Below are 20781 nucleotides of genomic sequence, written 5' to 3'. Positions count from 1 at the left end.
CAGACATAGACTGGCGATTCAATTCTTACATGATAGTATACATGATAGAATGCCATTCTCCCAAATCATCCCACCCTCTCCCTCTCCCTCTGAGTCCAAAAGTCCATTATACACAGCTGTGTCTTTTTTCCTGTCTTGCATACAGGGTCATCATTGCCATCTTTCTAAATTCCATATATATGTGTTAGTATACTGTATTGGTGTTTTTCTTTCTGGCTTACTTCACGCTGTATAATCGTCTCCAGTTTCATCCATCTCATCAGAACTGATTCAAATGAATTCTTTTTAACGGCTGAGTAATACTCCATTGTGTATATGTACCACAGCTTTCTTATCCATTCATCTGCTGATGGACATCTAGGTTGTTTCCATGTCCTGGCTATTATAAACAGTGCTGCGATGAACATTGGGGTACATGTGTCTCTTTCAATTCTGGTTTCCTCGGTGTGTATGCCCAGCAGTGGGATTGCTGGGTCATAAGGTGATTTCCTTTAGGATTGACTGGTTTGATCTCCTTGCTGTTCAAAGGACTTTCAAGAGTCTTCTCCAGTACCACAGTTCAAAAGCATCTGTTCTTCAGTTCTTAGCCTTTTTTATGGCCCAACTTTCACATCAATACATGACTACTGGAAAAACCATAGCTTTAACTATACGGATCTTTGTTGGGAAAGTGATGTCTCTGCTTTTTATTCCACTGTCTAGGTTTATCATAGCTTTTCTTCCAAAGAGCAAGTGTCTTTTAATTTCATGGCTGTAGTCACCATCTTCAGTGATTTTGGAGCCTAAGAAAATAAAATCCGCCACTGTTTCCATTTTTTCCCCATCTATTTGCCATGAAATAATGGGACCAGATGACATGATCTTAGTTTTTTGAATGTTGACTTTTTTCTTTATTTTTTTTTATTTGAAGGATAATTGCTTTACGGAATTTTGTGGTTTTCTATCATATATCAATAAGAACCTAGAGCTTATTATACAGAGTGAAATCAGAAATAGAAATATATATATCTTATACTGATGCATATATATGGAATCTAAAAAGATGATATGGGAGAGTTTAATTTCAGGGCAGCAGTGGATAAACAGACATAGAGAACAAACTGATAGACACAGAAGGAGGGGAGGAGAGGGAGGGGGAGATGTATGGAAAGAGTGAAATGAATGTTGACTTTTAAGCCAGCTATTTCATTCACCTCTTTCACCTTCAGTAAGGGGCTTTTCAGTTCTTGGCTTTCTGCCATTAGGGTGGGATTATCTGCATATCACCAGCTAAAGTAAAAGGTAATGAGAAGATATAGGGCAAGACACAAAAGGTGAGTGAAACAAATATACTGTGCAAATTTATGTCATGTGGAGATAAAAAGAACAATTATTTATCAAGTCCTTATTAGATGAGGTCACTGTTAGCCACTGTGGAAGGGAAAAAAAAAAAGAAGTAAAGAAAGATGAACAAACATGATCCTTGTCCTTTAGGAACCCAGTCTAGGTGACGAGGCAAATCTGAGCGCAAGGTCGGGGAAGAGGAGTTTGAATTTTAGAGCTCTCAAGAGAGGAAGCAAGTAATGGTTAGAAGGTCAAGTACATTATCACAGAGGTAAACCTGGAACTGGGTTCTTAAAGAGAAGGAACGGTGTGTCATACAAAGGCTGGGAAACTACGAGGAAGTGGAAGAAGGTAATGCCAAGTAGAAGGATTGCAGCTCAGGGGGTTCAAGGGTACAGTTAGTTCCGAGTATTGTGATCTACTTAGCAGACTGTGAGGAATTATATATGACGATTGTGACCCAGCACACAGAAAGGTACATTGGGCACAGTAAATGCTCACTTCAGTCAGTTCAGTCGCTCAGTCGCGTCCAGCTCTTTGTGACCCCATGGACTGCAGCACGCCAGGCTTCCCAGTCTATCACCAACTTCTGGAGCTTACTCAAACTCATGTCCATTGAGTCGGTGAGAGTGCTCAATAAGTATTTATAGGTACTCAAGCATTGTCTGTGTATTGAGTGAATTCTCTAATCTGTACCCTTAGAGGTGCTACAGAAGGAGCGTATTTTTGATGTGATTGTTATTGTTTCAAATGTACAGGACTTTGAGGCACATATGACCTCATTCCAACAACTAGGTATTTCTTCTTGGGCCAAGGTAGGAGCTTACATCTGTATGTCTTGTATAAATACTAATGCATCTTAAAAGCTACCATTTAATGAACAATTCAATTTATGCTAGTTAAGTGCTTTACCTAGTTGGCAACACTATAAGGAATATACTTTTATCCCCTCTGTTCAGCTAGAGAAAACTGAGGCACAGAGGTGTTAAGCTAGTTTATGTGCTTGATGGTTACAAATATATTCTCCATTTCTTTACTAAGAAATTCAAGTAAAAGTCACAAGAGGGCTTCTTTAACAGTTCTCTTGGAGTGTGTGTATGTGTGTGTGTATGTGTATGTGTGTGTTTAACTATGTATGTTTACAGTATGATGTCTTCAAAGACATCAAAGAATACATGATTCTTTATTTCTCTAAACTAGAACCAACCTTCCTTTTTGATGGTAGCCAATGTTTCTAAATCCTGCATTATTGCTTGATGATATCACCTTCCCGACAGTGCTCTTGAGCTTTACAGTAAAACCTTATTCAGCTGCAGAAATTAAATTATCTATAGTTCTCTGTAATAAATATTTTGACAGTGCCAATCACTTAAGCAAATCCAGGGAGTAATAAAAAGTAAATTAAATCTTACCACTGTTTTTAAGAAACTTAGTCTCTGTTTAAGGAGATGAACACAAGGGTGAAAAAGTATAAGTAAAAACAAATGGCTATGAGAGAAAAGAGGAACTGGCAGATGAATTCCAGCTAGAGTTAGGTAGTAATTCAGCAATTCAATAATACCGCAAGGGAATGGAAGCACAGAGATTCAGCATACTTGAATTCTAGTCTTATTCTTGCCTCTAACTTAAGCACATCATTCAATCTCTACCAGCCTTGTCTCTTCATCTATGGAAGTGAAGGTTTGCACTAAATACCAGTATTCCCTAGAGTTTCAGCAGATTCCAACTTTGTAAGCCAAATGCATTTGAGATGCGTAATGGAAGATGGGTACTATCTCAACAGGTAGAGGTGCAAAAGCCCATCTGAGATGAAGGCAGAGTGTGAACAAATCTGCAAATGAAGCAAAGGCATGGACAACATCCTGAGAATAAAGAATATTCCTGCCTAGTGTGCCTGCCATGTGGGAGAGCAGCCAGCAATAGGACTGGAAAGGTAGCTTTGGGAAAGTTTACAGAGGCCTTTGAGTTCCATACAGAGGCATTTGGATTTTATTAAGGTTTTTTAAGTAGCCAAAATATAATGGCAATGATTAGAGAATCATTGAGAATAACTGAAAGTCAATCTGGAGCATAACAAGTGGAACAATTTAAGTAAATCAGAACTACACGGTCAGATAATCATTGGTCTTTATTGCATTTGAAAAGCTAAGAAAAAGTGGTAGGTACATGGAAGATTCCAAAAAAATGGAAAAAGTAATCTAACCTTATGAAATTCTTTATCCTGACTGTTGAAAGAACCATGTTACAGAATAACAGAAAAGAAGCCATTCAGGATAAGCTTCCTAACACAAAAGGTGAAAAAAAAGTTAATAAACAAGATACTTTGATCATGAAATCTTTTTTAAACACATAAAAGCTTAAATAATTTCACACCCACATAACCACACATATTTGGTCTTACAAACTCCTTCAGTATGTGAAAATGTTTACCAGTTTTCAATTTCACCCATTTTTTTACCACACTAGCAATGTCACACTGATGATACAGCTGATGGTATTGACTATTAGTGACCTTAAGAACACAGCTGGGTTTCTATTTTTACTTCTGTAAAACCTTCTTTCTGCAGCTAGATGATGCTTTAAAGGGCCAAACTAAACTCTAGAGTCAAGGCAGCTTGTATTTTATGTTTACATACGTATTTTACACAACAAAACCAGATTTTAAAACACATATACACACTCCCACACACACACAGAGAATAGGTAATAACAATAAAGAAACCTATTTGCAAACCAATGTGGAATGAATAACTGGACTTTGCCCAAGTTCAAAGAACCATTTCAGGTTATACAGAATTACCTCTATTGGCAACAGACTTTAAAATGGAGCTGCTTTAGATTCAGGTACATCAGTGATGATTTGCTAAAAATAAACAAAAATATCTAACACAGAAGATAATGATGAACTTTACAGGCTGAAATATTTTTTCAATGACTATGAAGGACAGAAAAATGGGGACCGAATTTATTTCTGTTTGGGTGGTTACTTACTCTCTTTCACTCAAATGGAGGGTTTCATCTGTCTATTTGCAGAAAAAAGAATTTATCTACAAATAGGCAGATTTCTGAATATAGGTAATACAGAGACAAACATATATTTAAAATTACTAATGTAGGTTGATGCTGAGTAAACAGGATTGTATACTGTGAACGTTGGTAAAATCACTATTTAGCAAGCAAAAACGGATTCAAGAATGGTGGTTTGCCAGGGAAAGAGCTTAGTAGTTGCAAAAAATAAGCTGGCAGGGAAATTCCATGAGTCAGAAAAAAGAAAGGAATCGGGTGATTTCTCTAGCCATTCTGCTCATTGTTTACAACATAAAATGGAGAAACTTTTTGTGAAAATAATTTTATATTTTTATGCTTGTGAAAGCTTGGTTAGTAAAAAATGTCAGAATTTCCTGCAGGTAGGCATTTGGTTTTTAACCAAGCGAAAAAGTAAAAAATTTTACATGTTAGGTGGTGGTTTACTTGCTAAGTCATATCCAACTCTTGGGACCCCTTGGACCCCTCTGTCCATGGGATTCTCTAGGCAAGAATATTGGAGTGAGTTGCCATTTTCTTCTTCAGGAGATCTACTAGCTCAGGAATCAAACCCAGGTCTCCAGCGTTGCTGGCAGATTCTTCACCAACTGAGCTACAGGGGAAGTTCAATTCCTACTAGAGAAGCTCAATGAGGATATGTATGTAAATACAGATTTTGTATAACCTTAGGTCTCTTATTTGAAAAAAAGTGCATCAATGTGCCCTTGTTAGCCTGATTCCTTCTAAAGAAAATAAAAAAGGCTAACAAGAATTCAGAGTCAGTTGTCCAAGTCTTTCTCTCCTCTAAGTATGAGTGGAGCTATAGCTATGGTGAAGTGAAAGTGAAAATGTTGCTCAGTCATGTCTGACTCTTTACAACCCCATGCACTATCGCCCACCAGGCTCCTCTGGTCCATGGAATTCTCCAGGCAAGAATACTGGAGTGCGTAGCCATTCCCTTTTGCCAGGGGATCTTCCAGACCCAGGGATGGAACTGGGTCTCCTGCACTGCAGATGGATTCTTCACTGTTCCAGCCATCTGGGAGGCCCTAGCTGTGGTAAAGTGAAGTCGCTCAGTCATGTCCGACTCTTTGCGACCCCATGGACCATAACCTACCAGGCTCCTCTGTCCATGGGATTTTCCAGGCAAGAGTACTGGAGTGGGTTGCTGTGGTAAGAACTCACAAATTAAGCCTTACTCTGCAGGACTGAGAGCTGCTTGAAAAGTGGATTATGCTATATTTATTTCTCTGTATTTCAGGAAACAGTGTATGGCACAAAAAAGGTGTGTTGAGTAAAAACATATGAAAAACTCCACATCGGTAGCCCTACTGCATGACAGCTATGGTTCTCAAGCATTACTCAAGTCCAGGCCTAAGGGAGGAAGAAGATTTTGGAGGGTGCCAGTATGGGGACATGCTGTAATGACACAAAGCCCTCCCCAACACAGAAATAGCTGTTCCGTAGGAGTGAGATAAGCCATGGTTCCTGATAAGACATAGTTTGTGCTGTGTCTTTAAAGCAATACATCCTCTCTTAGGGTGTGGGCCTAAGAGAGAAATAGCTCAGAAAGGAATAATTAGATGATGTTGCTGATGCTGAGACTTGTCTGATTCATCCAGACACTGTAATCAAAAGTTGTACATCCAGTTGTAAAGCATATCTCCGTGCTCCTTTCATCCCCAAATCGCCGCCCAGTATCATGCAGAATTAAATGATGTAAAAAATTTGGGTGTGATCTGAGCTTCTGATGTGTTATCCCTGACACCTGCTGATGGTGTTAAGGGGTGGATATTGCTAAAGAAAGGATTAAACTATCTTTCTAACAAACTACTCCCACATTATGAGTTGTACTACATTTACACTGAATCAGTGTTGCATAATTTCTCAGTAAACTAATATGCACTCTTTTGAATCACTCTCTTTTATTTAAAATCTAATTTAGGTGTAAATCATTCACTTTCCATTAAGGTATAAGGTTTCAGTAAAATGCAAGTTCAGGCCAGATTCTCTTATGGAAGCAAAGTTAACGTAGCTAAATAACTCTACCTAAGATTGCAACAAGAATCTTAAAAATATGACTCAAAGTTAGTTTAGTTAAAGCTTCAGTAATTTAAGGAAATTGCCTAGGCAAGTAATTGGTATTATACCAAACTAAATATTTCACAGTTACATTTGCTTTTGCCTAAAAATAAAGACTGGAGCAATACAAGGGAAAACTGCCAAGACTGAAAATAATATTCAGCAGCTGTAAGTAATTGGGAGTGATAGTCATAATTAGACAAGATGTAAGATATGTATTAAAGCCCAGATTGGATCTTCCTGTTGGCAACTGGGAGAAATCCCAAAGGCCTGGACCCTCCACATAGCCCACACACTCTGCTTCATGCCTCAAAGCCCTTCCGTCACCAAGCTTGGCATTAGATGAGCCATGAAACCACTCCCAAGGACATGTGCCACACTGTTACTCTTGAGAAAAGATAGAGGGAAAGAAGAAATGGAAGAGGGTCATACTCTCTGTCTTCAAGGAGCCTGCAAAGAAAAGAAACAGCCGATTATCTTGCAGTAATCGGCATCCACGTCCTCTGAAAGAAGTCAAGATAATAAAGAAAATAAATATTTTTGTAAGATAAAATGGAGGTCAGCTTTGTAGGACCAGAGAAATATTGGTTTAACCAAGTAGAGGTGAGGAATGAAGTAAAACAGCCTTATTCCATGGAAAACAACTCAAGCTAAAGAGAAAGCTCTATGGGGACAGGAGCCACTTCAGTTTTGTTCATTCATTCAGAGAATGCCTCACACACAGCACAGGCTCAAATTGCTAAATTAATTAGCAAATTGATAGTGCTTAGATAATACTTGAGGGAGATAATACTTGAGGGAGTGCTTAGATAATACTTGAAGGAGTTTATCCTGTGTTAGATGTTGTACTGGGTGTTTTAAGTGTATCAACACATTTAATCTTCACTGTCACTTCTGAGATACTCTCAATACCAATCCTAGTTTGCTAATGAGGATGCTAAACTAAGCACAGCTAAGAAACATGCCCAAGTTACTCTAGTTAGAAAGAGGTATCTTTCTACATATATATAATTTATTTTTATAATAAAGATATGTGTATCTTTCTCTTCTACTGGTCTATAAGCATAATGAAATTATAGAACATTCCCCCTTGTCATAAATGGCTTCCCAGGTGGTGCTAGAGGTAATCTGCCAATGTAGCAGACATAAGAGAAGCAAGTTCGATCCCTGGGTTGGGAAGATCCCCTGTAGAAGGGAATGGCAACCCACTCCAGTATTCTCGGTTGGAGAATCCCGTGGATGGAGGAGCCTAGTGGGCTATCATCCATAGGGTTGCAAAGAGTCAGACACAACTGAAGTGACTGAGCACACACATAAGTAAAAAATGAAGTATTTATGAAATAAGGTAGGAGATTAAAAATTATTAGATTAGGTGGGCTTTATGGGGGAGGTTTTAATTTACATTTTTACAGAAGAATAGGACTTTGATAAGTGGCTAAGGAGAATAGGAAGTAGGCCCTTTTAGGCTTAGGGACATGGTATGTGCAAATGTCAGGGAAGACTGTTTAGAAAAATGTCTTATGTGCCTGAATCTAAGAGTGTATATGAATCTGGACAAGTTGACTAGAACCAAATATCAGACATCCCTGAATACTGAGCCACACAATTTTGGCTTTCCTCAACAGGCAGTGGAAACCCCTGAAGGTCTGGGACTAACGTAGGCTCCTACTCTTGCTTATGCTGGTACAATCTACTGTCCACAGAACAGTCAAGGGTACATTTTAAAATGTCAGCTAGTCCCTCTGCATGTAACTGTGTTGTAGATTCTCATATCACTCAGAAGGAAAACAAACTCTCACTACAGTCCAACTACACCTGTGATCACATGCCAGTTCCCTCCTAATGTTACTTAGGATAGGTAGCAGTATGATACTCAAAGGCAACTGAAAACATGGCAGGGAACATACAACAGATCTGACCATCACAGAGGCAAAGAAGGATGTCTCCAAATTCAAGACCATATCTGGGGGCCCAGGTTCATCTATACTCTCTGTCTTTTGCTGCAAGAGGATGATGCTACAAAGTTTGTTTGATACGTGATTTTCCCCTATCATCTACCTCATGATCTGTCTCCCCATTGCTCAGTTGCTCAATGCAGCCCCATGGAGCTCAATGCAGCTCGCCAGGCTTCCCTGTTCTTTACTGTCTCCTGGGGCTTGCTGAAACGCACATCCATTGAGTTGGTGATGCCATCCAATCATCTTGTCCTCTGTCATCCCCTTCTCCTCCTGCCTTCAATCTTTCCCAGCATCAGGGTCTTTTCCAATGAGTGGGCTCTTCGCATGAGTGGCCAAAGTATTGGAGCTTCAGCTTTGGCATCAGTCCTTCCAGTGAATATTCAGGGTTGATTTTCTTAAGGATTGACTGGTTTGATCTCCTTGCAATCCAAGGGATTCTCAAGCGCCTTCTCCAACACCACAGTTTGAAAGCATCATTTCTTTGGCACTCAACCTTCTTTATGGTCCAACTTTCACATCTGTACATGACAACTGGAAAACCAGTAGCTTTGACTTTATGGACCTTTGCTAGCAAAGTGATGACTCTGATTTTTAAAACGCTGTCTAAGTTTGTCATAGCTTTCCTTCCAAGGAGCAAGTGTCTTTTAATTTTGTGGCTGCAATCAACTGTCTGCAGTGATTTTGAAGCCAAAGAAAATAAAGTCTGTCACTGTTTCCATTGTTTTCCCATCTATTTGCCATGTTGTGATGGGACTAGATGCCATGATCTTTGTTTTTTGAATATTGAATTGTAAGCCAGCTTTTTCCTGCCTAGAGAACCCCATGGACAGAGGAGCCTGGTGGGCTACAGTCCATGGGGTCACAAAGAGTCAGACGGAATTGACTGAGCACACACACGTGCAAGAAATATGATAAAAGGGTATATTTGGAGATATATGAAATTGAGTAATAAAAGAATCATATGTACATGTACATGAGTAATCAGTCTTATCCAGCTCTATATGACCTCATGGATTGGAGCCCCCCTAAGCTCTTCTGTCCTTGGGATTCTCCAGGCTAGAATACTGGAATAGGTTGCCATTTACTACTCCAGGGCATCTTCCTGACCCAGGGATCAAATCTGCATGTCCTCTGTTTCCTGCATTGGCAGGCAGATTTTTTACCACTCTGCCACCTTACCCACATTATTATATGTTGTGTTTCCAGTACTTAGCACAGTTCTTAGTACCTAGTTCAATAAATATTTGCTGAATGAATGAAAGTATATGGTAAATTCTCTAACTTATAGACAGGTAGCTTGCTTGCTTCACAAAAAAAGATTTTATTTTGTAGGAGAGACATATATTCCTTTTGAAAGTGAAAGTGAAAAATCACTCAGTTGTGTCCAACTCTTTGTGACCCATGAAATTCTCCAGGCCAGAATATTGGACAGGTTAGCCTTTCCTTTGTCCAGGGGATCTTCCCAACCCAGGGATTGAACCCAGGTCTCCCACATGGCAGGTGGATTCTCTACCAGCTGAGCCACAAGGGAAGCCCAAGAATACTGGAGTGGGTAGCCTACCCCTTCTCTAGTGGATTTTCGCAACCCAGGAATTGAACCAGATTCTCCTCCATTGCAAGCAGATTCTTTACCAACTGAGCTATCAGGGAAGACTCTAACCTGTCTATTTATTTATTTAATTGAATTGTTCATTCAATAGATGTTTCTTGAGTACCCACTGTGTACCAGAACTTACCAGACTTTGTATCTGGAAATAGTAAGATAAACAAAACAGGCCCTAGGAGAGTTTATAATCTGGTGAAAGAAATAGATATGCACACAAATAGTTGTAATGCAATATGATAGTTTTATTAAAAGGAATATGTATTGTGACCTCATGACACAATAGGTTAATCTGTTCAGCTTGTTGAAAAAGGAAAGGAGATTCAGGAAAGATTGACCCAAAATGCATTTTAAAGGATGAATAAGGAGTTTTGAGAGTCCTTTTTACTCTACTCAATTAATGTACTATTTAATTTGTCATGATAATAAAAATATCTTTTCTTTGTGTGCTTGGCTTTTAAGATCTGTTTCTTATTTATGATATCATTTTATGTACTTTGCTAATTATTAGTCCTTTATTATTATACTGGTTTTATTGCACTCAAGATTCCTAAATGACAGTAGCAATAACTATGAAATAGATGGCACTGAGAAGGTAACAGGCCAATTAAATATTTATATGTTTAACAAAATAAAACATGATTCTAAGTCCTGAATAAGAGAAAATAATTTAAGTAGTTTCATGGTTTTAAATTAGACTTCTTGCATATCAAAACTTGAAAAGCTATCTGTTCAACAATAGACTTATTTTCTTCATCATCTTCTCATTGTTTAAAACTCATTTGTGATGCAAAGTGAAAGTGAAAGTGAAGCCGCTCAGTCGTGTCTGACTCTTTGCGACCCCACTCACTGACTATAGCCTAAGAGGCTCCTGGGTCCATGGGATTTTCCAGGCAAGAATACTAGAGTGGGCTGCCATTTAAAGAGGAACATCAAATAGTTGATTTTGCTACATGTTTACTAAAGTGTAGTAGTTTTAGCCCTTGAATCTCACTCACATGGAATCAACAATTGTATTTTTAAGAAAACTCCCCACTGGCAGGGGTCAAGGCATCTTCTATCTCCTTTGATTTCTTAGAGTTATAAACAACACAATATATTCTTCTTGTAACATGAAAATATAGGCATTGGTGAAAGTTCCATTAAAAACTAGCTGCTGGCAATTCAAACTCAGTGTGACTAAAACAGCTTCCAGATTTGAATTATGAATTTGGGGGTGAAATAATATTCTTTCATTACATTATTCATTTCCTACTAGAAAACAGTACTTGAAATCCTGATTTCATTAATAAGAGGTAGTTAAAAATACATTGGTGGAGTTGTTTTATATTACTATTATTATTCTCATGGTAAATGAGAACCAGTCTCAAGCATAGCTAAACATGTCTGCGACATTCAGTTTCTGGAACATAACATAATTCACATTCAAAGAGGCAACTGTCCTCTTATGAAACAAAGTGGAATCCATTAAGTAGACTCCCACAGTATCCCATGCTTGGTGAATCACTAGGTATAATCTCTCAGTGAAAATTCAACATGACTGTTAGCCAAGTACCCACAGGAGTTTCTCTCTAAGATTGTGATCTTTCCAATGTATAAATATAGTCATACAATTCAACAGCTCCAAATTCTTCAAAATCTCCTTCAGTGTAAAAAGCTAAACATTTTTTTCAATACAGTCGAGTTCATTCTATCTGCCTAGAGTTCCGTTTCAATTTTCTCCACTCCAGGCCTCAAACTTCACAGTCCAGCAACACTAATTCCTTTTAGAGCCTAGAATACATGCCGTGATCTTGCCTTTCCTCATGCCTTTGAATATATTGTTTTCTCTACTCAGATGATGGTCCCCTTTGGTAAAACTATCTGTTAAATCATCTTCCCTTTGCCCAGGCAATTTTAAATACACAATTTTCTGTCTCACTGCAGTTTGCCCATGCAGTTCTAATATTCCTAAGATTGTATTATAATTGTTTGATATCTTTCCTCACACACACACACACACACACACACACAAGGTCTTGGAAGAGAAAATCTCTTTGTTTTTTCAGCATTTAGTATAGCATCTGGCCAATAAAAAAGACCCACAAATATGTGTGTGTGTATTTATATATTTATACATACATACATACATACCAGGGAAGCCCTATCCCTAGTATCTCAGTCAGTAAAGAATCTGCCTGCAGTGCAGGAGACCCAGGTTCGATCTCTGGGTTTGGAAAATCCCCTGGAGAAGGAAATGGCAATCCACTCCAGTATTCTTGTCTGGAAAATCCTAGGAACAGAGAAGCCTGGCAGGTACAGTCCATGGGCTCGCAAGAGTTGGACATGACTTAGTGACTAAACCAAACCATATAATATATATATATATCATACTCAGCAAATATCAGCTGATATATATGATATATATATCATATATGATATATATGATATAAAAGATATCACTTAGATGTGGAATCTGATAAAGCAAGCAGAACTTGTAAAAGCACAGGTAGACTAGTGTTCCCAGAGGCTGGGAGCTGGGGAAATTGCAGAGATGGTTGTATAAGGGTATAAACTTACAATCAGTAGACAAATAAGTTTTGTAGATCTAATGTACAACATAGTGACTGTAGACAATAATACTGTGCTATAACCTTCAAAGTTGCTAAGAGACTAGATCTTAACTGTTCCCACCACAAAAATGATCATTTTTTTAATAATAGTATTCTTTATTTTTATGATAGTACTTTAAAAAGATTTTGTTTACTTGTTTATTTTTGGCTTCACTGGATCTTAGTTGCTGCGCATAGGCTTCCTCTAGTTGTGGTGGACGGGGGCCACTTTCTTGCTGCAGTGATGTTCTCGTTGCGGTGGCTTCGCTTGCTGTGGAACACAGGCTGTAGGGCGCATGGGCTTCAGTAGCTGTGGCTCAGGGGCTCCAGAGAACAGAGTCAGTGGCTGTGGCACATGGGCTTAGCTGCCCTGTGGCATATGGGGTCTTCCTGGACCAGGGATCAAATCCATGTTTCCTGCACTGGAAGGTGGATTCTTAACCACTAGATGAACAGAGAAATCCCCAAAATGATTATGTGACATGATAAAAGTGTCAGCTACTGCTATGGTGGCGATCATATTGCAATATCCAAGTGTATCAAATCCACACTGTTGTACACCTTAGACTTACACACTGTTATAGTTCAACTATATCTCAATAAAAACAAATGTAAAATATATGCATAAATGAACATTGTCCACTATTAGAAATAGTTGCAATGCATGTCAGATAAATAATGTTAGCTGATACTTGCTGAGTACTTATGTCCAGTCCAATGCAATGTGCTGCATGTGCTTTACCTCAAATTCTCACTGCAGTCCTGCCAGGTGGATTATATTATTTCTGTTTTGCTCTTGAGAAAACTGAAGATCAGAGAGGTTAGTCGAATATGTCACATATTTCCATACAGCAGAACCAGATGTGAATCTGAAATCTGTCTGACTCCAGTGCTAGTTTTTTCCCCAGAACACCCGGCTGCTTTTTGATTATTGTTAAGATCTTGAAAGACACAAATTAGATTTTGATTTATTCTTCTCCATTTCTTTCCAGCTCCAAGTACAGCCCAGTATGGAATTACCGGGAGCGCTGACGTTCTTTTCTCCTGCTGGTACCTTGTGTTGACACTGTCCTCTTTCACCAGCTTATTCTACCTGAAGAATGCCATTCTACAATAAATATAAAGACCCATAAAAGGCTTTTAAGGATTCTCTGAAAGTGCTGATGGCTGGATCCAATCTGGTACAGTTTGTTAAAAGCAGCGTGGGATATAATCAGCAGTGCTTACATGGGGATGATCGCCTTCTGTAGAATTGCTCATTATGTAAATACTTTAATTCTACTCTTTTTTTGATTAGCTACATTACCTTGTGAAGCAGTACACATTGTCCTTTTTTTAAGACGTGAAAGCTCTGAAATTACTTTTAGAGGATATTAATTGTGATTTCATGTTTGTAATCTACAACTTTTCAAAAGCATTCAGTCATGGTCTGCTAGGTTGCAGGCTGTAGTTTACAAAAAAACGAATATTGCAGTGAATATGTGATTCTTTAAGGCTGCAATACAAGCATTCATTTCCCTGTTTCAATAAGAGTCAACCCACATTTACAAAGATGCATTTTTTTTTCTTTTTTGATAAAAAAGCAAATAATATTGCCTTCAGATCATTTCTTCAAAATATAACATATCTAGATTTTTCTGCTCGCATGATATTCAGGTTTCAGGAATGATCCTTTTAATATAACTGGCTGTGCAGCTCTGCTTCTCTTTCCTGTAAGTTCAGCATGGGTGTGCCTTCATAAAATAATTTTCTCTTCATCTCCAACTAATAAAATGTTTTTGCCAAATTCTACAACTTGAAAGCAAAAATAAACCACAATGATAGAGTTAATACTAACTATATCCTGTCTCTAAGGAACAAAGGAGCTATCAAATTGTAAAAATCTCTTCCCTCATTACCAACAGGGTTTTGAGAATTTTGCCCCATGATAGCTCAGCTTTGTGATGAAAACAATTTAACTAATATAGTACAGGTAAATCCACTGTATGATTTCTTTAGTTGTAGCTAAATGTTAGATTCACTTTGGGAAATAATTCCCTTTAAAATGATAGCGCAGTCCATCCAAAATTGTCTGGCAATACAGCATCTTTTCTTTTCACTATTACAGGCCAAAATTTTAAGGTGGTTTGTCAGAAAGGACACAAAGTCCAATTACCGAACATTAAATGAGATGGTAAACATTCAAAATTAATTTGGTTCTGTGGCAAATAAGTTGGTATGCTAGATATAGTGTTCCTGTGGACAGGAGCATTTTGCATATTTTCCAGGTGAAAACATTACTCAGTTGATAGTTTGGCATACATGTTGTACAAAAATGCTCCAAAATATAAGAAATATTCCATCCTAGTATGCAGCAGATCAATCCCTGAAATAACTAATTCTGTGGTTAAATCTTTCTCTATAGCCATGTCAGCTTAAACAAGCAAAGCTAAAATGAAAAAAAAATTATCATACTTTATTTCTTACATGTTATATGTAAGATGTGTTCAAATGAAGACAAGCCATTAGTGATGAAGAATGTCTTAATTGCTAAATTATCATGGATTTTAAATTATTTCTATCACAAAGAATGAAAACTACATTTTTGAAGGAAATTGCTGTTATTCTACAAGCATTATATTACAAGAATAGTTCAATGGTTTACTCTACTAAAGATAGACCATAGCCTTGAAAGCCATTTGCAAGTTTGATAAAGTTACCAATTTTACTATCCCTAGAGAAATTTCTGCAAATAGTTCCCTTTTGCAAGTTATAACACCACCTGCTAATCTAGTTAGAAACAAGATATTTCACAGAGGTTGTATGCATTTAAGATATATAATGTAGATAAGTAAAATATAAGAAAAACTTTGTCCCAAAGTACAACATAAATCTATTTTAATTAGAAATGTGAATCCTAAATGAGGAGGCATATATATACAACATTTCCACAAAATGGCAATGATATAGCATAATACTATTAAATTTACTGTAATAATTTATTATGTTATTTTGACTGATACACTAAGAAAGGTTTTTACAAAAACAACATATGACATTTTAACTTTGATTATTATTGATTTGCTTTTCAAAATCTTTTTGTGGAATCAGTGAGTAAACTACAAAATATTTTTTGTGTGTATTGCAGCTTTAAAGTGGCACACTCCATAATAATCTACTTACTAGAAATAGTGGTGCTACCACAGAAGTGTTAACCATCAGTACCATTGTTTGGGAGAAAGAAACAGATCAAGAATGCATATTATACAGTGATCGCTTTCCTAGAGTAAAAATACCTCCTCTTTGTAAGGTTTGTAGGGTAAATGTGAGGTAAACTGAGGTATAAACTATGGATGAACCAAATAATTAGTTCAAAGTGTTGTCATGATTCCGAATTTGTGGAGTCTGGTGTTTTTCCCATAGAATGTGACAGAAGTACAGTCATAGCTCAGTAGCTATATGTATTTGCCTTTATGTTAGAAGAGATTTTCTTGAGTGACATGTTTAAATAGAGGAGGTATTCACTATGTTTTTCTGTATCAAGCAGCATTCCTAGTTGTTAGGCCCCTGGACAGAGTGAAATCATGAGTATTTATGAGTTCAATATTGTTCAAATAAGGCTACAGTATTTGCTTTTTTGTGTGAATGTATTGCATATAATGTTCAAGTAGATGATTTTACATTTATGGACATTTGAAATGTCTGATTACTCCATTTTATCAGTCCTGATTGTACAAGATTGTTGCAATTTCAAAATAGCAGTTTTATGAAACTGATTTATCTTTTGATCTATAACAATTTTTCTAGCTATTCATTTCAGCATTATATTTCTACAGGTTCGATTTGTGGGACTCTTTTTGTTGCCCCTGAATTTTTTTCAAAGAAAGAAAAAAGAAAAAGCAGTTGAGAAAGTAGAGTAGAAAGAAAAAAGACTGAAAGGGGGAAAAGGTAAAGGGGAAAGAAAAAGAGCAAGGAAGGAAAAGAAGGAAAGAGGGAAGAAGGAAGAAGAAAGGAGAGGCTGGGAGGGAGGGAAGAGCCAGAATATTAGGGTAGTCAACGTAATTCACTTGCATTCTTTTAACTGCAACTGGTGTAATTATGTTTTATTTACAATGATCCCATTTGAAACATAAGTCCTGTTACACCATTGAGTTACTATTATGCAGCAATTATATAATGAAAAGTACTGCCCAAACTATAGTATTGTGTTATGGCGGGGACACTACAAGATTTGAGAGAGAGAGAACATCAAACTTAGAGCCACTGTTGGGGAGTTCAAACTTAGCTGAAAAATTAATGCTTCATCATAACATTTAAGCTATATCTAGAAAGTAGACTGGAGAACTGAGAAAATTACCAGATAATTCAGGACAGTATATATAAATACCCCAGTGTGTGAACTCAGAAAACTCTGAGAAATTTATCAAAGCCAATTATCTATATTGATTAAATTTACTGAATAACTGTTAATTTATCCATTGTGCTTAGCTTTGTGACACAGCCGAAAGTTATCTATTTAATCTTTTCAATAAAAATTGTTTTTTGAAATTCAGAAATGATTTAAAAAGAGGTCAGGTTTTTAACTATTTATTGAAGTATGTGGATGTACAGTATTTCAATAGATATGAATATGAATAAATGGTATGCCTTAAGATCCTTTGAATATGTATTTACTTTAAAGACTGGAATAAGCTCTTCCTGTCTTTTAGTAAAACATCCATATTTCATAATCTGATGTAAAATATGTTGTACTGTTTCCAATAGGTGAATATAAAGTCAGTTTATCAATTAAAATATGTACTTGACTCATTTGAAAATTCTACTAATTTGAGGGAAAAGAGAAGAAATAGTAAACATATTTCTGCTATTCCCTTCTTTTCTGTTGCTTCCACCGTACCACACTCACATCTTTCAGATACTCCAAAGCAACACAAGATGAAAATGTTAGAAGCTACAGTTTAAAAAGGATCCACTTTGTAGCCTTTCCCTCTGTTACTGATTCCCCAAAGGTCTAACAAGCTGAACTACATCTAGCCTGAAGAAGAAATTTTCTGGAAAGATTTTATTATCAATTATTTAGAACTTTTACCTCCTAAAATGCATCACAGTAAGCAACAGAGACTGATGATGAAATCTTGTTGGTTTTACAGACTAAAGATCTGAAAAGGGAAATGCCTATAGAAGTTAGGCAGAGAGTACAATTTCATGAGATTGCTGGGTATAAAACAAGGAGTATATATTCCACTTCAAGGCATTCAGATACTATTTCAATAAAAACACCTTGCTTTCCAAACAAAATGTGATTTGACTGAAAGCCCATAGTTTGTAACAGCTGTAACATTTGTGTAAAATGAGGGCCACTCCAAATGAATGATTTAACCTCTCTTTTCCAAATCTGTCCATTTATACTCATCATGCAAACAGAAGGGAACAATGTGGTAGATAAAAAAACAAACTGTGAAAAAGATTTACACTTGATGCATTAAGCTATTTTAAAGTATGGGTGTCATTGCCATTCTGTGAAAACCATATCTACCAAATCTCTTTCCCTTTTCAAAACCAAAAACACGCACAAATAAACATCTTATTTTCCCTCTGGCTCATTATTTCTCTCTTTGTAATTTCTATTATGCAAACAATCACACAGAAACATAAGTATCAAGTCTCAGACTCTGAAAGCTAGCATGTGCAGCAGAACTATTTTTCTCCCTGAATATCAGAGGTCAAAACACAGATACTTCAAAATGACATCCAGCTACTTGGAAGATAATTACTTACTTTTGCCTGGCAGGCAAAAATTTGAAAATTTTAAGAGAAAAACTTCCAAGAATAATTCATTCAAGATAATGTAATTTGATTCAAACACCAGAGTGTCAGTGTACTCACCCTGAACTTCCCAAGAAGCATACACCTTCACGCTCACATGAACTTTTCCCTAATAATCCCAGATTTATGGAAAATATTTAGAAACTGACATATATAGTAGAAAAAGAAAAAGAAAACACAAACAAACTGGCAAATGAATGACCCTCCCAAGGCCTTCAGTCTAACAATTCTACTCATTTCTGCTCACCTCAGAGACAGACGTGTCAGCTACAATTGCTTCTGGAGTGTCACAGCTATCTCTGTCTTGAATTTTACCATGGTAAAGTACTTCAGCAGACATTAAATGTACTTTAAAACATTTTTATTGTCTCATTGATGATGAAACAAGATTCATAAATTTTAAACCACTTGCTGAAGGTTATGCTTCTACTAAGTGGCAGATTTGAACCAAATGTGCAATGCAGAATACTCCCAATTTGTTTCAATATCCATGAGCCTCCTTAGAAATAAATATGACCACATTATTAGCTTTACAAAGAATATATGTACACATATTTATATACAAATAACTTTGTTTACATGTATTTTTTTCCCTTTAATACTGTCCCTTTATTTTCCAAAGCCTCCAGAGGTTATGTGGTTTAAAGATGAATCACATTATACATCTCATCTAAAAATTTGGGTGTGCAACTACCTGCGGACACATAGTCCTTGATAATATTAGGCCCATCACACCAAATGGAGGCTCTTGTCATAAGCATATGTATCTTTTTTATATAGCATTTTGCAAAAGCCTACCAAGTTTTGAATAACCCACTGACTATTCCTCAGGCATCTGCAATCAACAGAATTCTTAGAGAAATGGTGAGTAGAATATATACCCACATTTTTTGAAATACACAATGGAATACTGATTTTAATCTTAAGCGATGTTGTTTGAGCCAATTTATGCCAAAATACTAATTATATGCACATCTGTTTGTGCTGGGGCAGGAGAATGAGAGAAAGATTCTAATTTTAGAAATTAAACTATATACAACCTAAGGAATACACTTGCATTTTGTTGTCAAAATAGAAATATAATGCAAATCCTGTAAATGTCACTCTAGTCTGAAAAAACAGAAAGCAAAGCTTTCACATACATGTAAAATGAACACATCAATTCATTAATGAAGGATGCGGGAAATCTGGGTTCCATCCCTGAGTCATGACAATGTGAAGAAGGGAATGCAACCTACTCCAGTATTCTTGCCTGGAGAATGGCATGGACAGAGGAACCTGGCAGGCTATAGTCCATGGGGTTGCAAAGAGTCAGACATGCTTGAGCAACTATCACTTTCAAGAAGTTACAACTGGATAAAAGGACAATCCAAAGAACAGGAATATTTATAGATCAAGAATATTGAAATTAATATGTTTATAGAGGCAAAACTGGATTCTTCCAGAGTAAGGAGAAGAATAAAGTTGTAACCTTAACCAACAGAACTTATTTATGTGTTGGATGACAAGATATACTTTGCCTTGCTATCATTGTAAAATTGTCCAAATGCAGTGAAAGATGGAGTCCCCATAGAATCAGAACCAGGTAAACTGAAAGGGTGTTTGCTAAGGAGTGCCTGGGTTTTTCATGCACCCAGCTTTTCCCTTAAAATAATAAGATACAAAAATCTTAAAAGCACATGAATTAAATGAATTGCCAATATTTTAAGGTTTGATAATATAACCTCTATTGTAATGATTCAGATAAAACCACATTATCTGTATCTACTATTTTACATTTTCTGTATTCTAATTTCTCATTTTCTTCCTTAACCACAAACAAATATCCAATAGTTTGAGACATATAGAAGGAGAAATAAACAATTAAAATATAACGAGGATGACATTCTTCTATAATCTACCTTGTTGAAAAATGAATATATTTTGAACCCTTGTTAAAAGAAAAAGTGTTTATCATTTGGAGGGAGGAGCATTTAATTCTTGAGATAACAGAAATTTTTATGAAAAATAAGGAGAATGAAGTAACAGTTAATATGGCAATATCTCTTCAACCAAATACAACAGTAATGTTGAAAACACTGCAAGACACCATTGATGAACTGAACGGTCTGCTTCCACTTACTGCTAATGAACCTAGTACTTGCAAATTTTGGGTTGGTAGAAGCTACAGGAGGTAACATGGTTCATTAGGCTTTCAAAGCTTTAAAATGTTAAAGAAGGTGGTTTTCCTCCTTCATTTCAAGTGAATTGCTAAAAGCATCATGATGTTCCTCAGTGGAGCTTTGAATTTGTTAGTTTCTTTATTAATTTTTACTTTTTTACATTCAAAAAAGTTAACTTTACACTAAACGCAGCATACTTCAACTTCCTGCAGGTTTGAATTGTGGTTAAGCAA

At 36.7% G+C, this 20781-nt stretch overlaps 1 protein-coding gene across 1 annotated transcript in view; it reads left to right on the top strand.

The window, feature by feature from the left end:
• The window catches only part of NEGR1 (neuronal growth regulator 1), a 1013490-nt gene extending 996121 nt beyond the window's left edge, over positions 1 to 17369 (top strand). The window contains exon 7 of the mRNA XM_018045513.1: positions 13574 to 17369. Coding sequence (XP_017901002.1) covers positions 13574 to 13698 — 125 coding nt within the window. The 3' untranslated portion in view covers positions 13699 to 17369. The remainder of the gene's footprint in view (positions 1 to 13573) is intronic.

This window comes from Capra hircus, chromosome 3 (assembly GCF_001704415.2).
Source record: "Capra hircus breed San Clemente chromosome 3, ASM170441v1, whole genome shotgun sequence".
Classification (NCBI taxonomy): domain Eukaryota; kingdom Metazoa; phylum Chordata; class Mammalia; order Artiodactyla; family Bovidae; genus Capra; species Capra hircus.
This window is presented reverse-complemented; position numbering and strand designations above follow the sequence as displayed.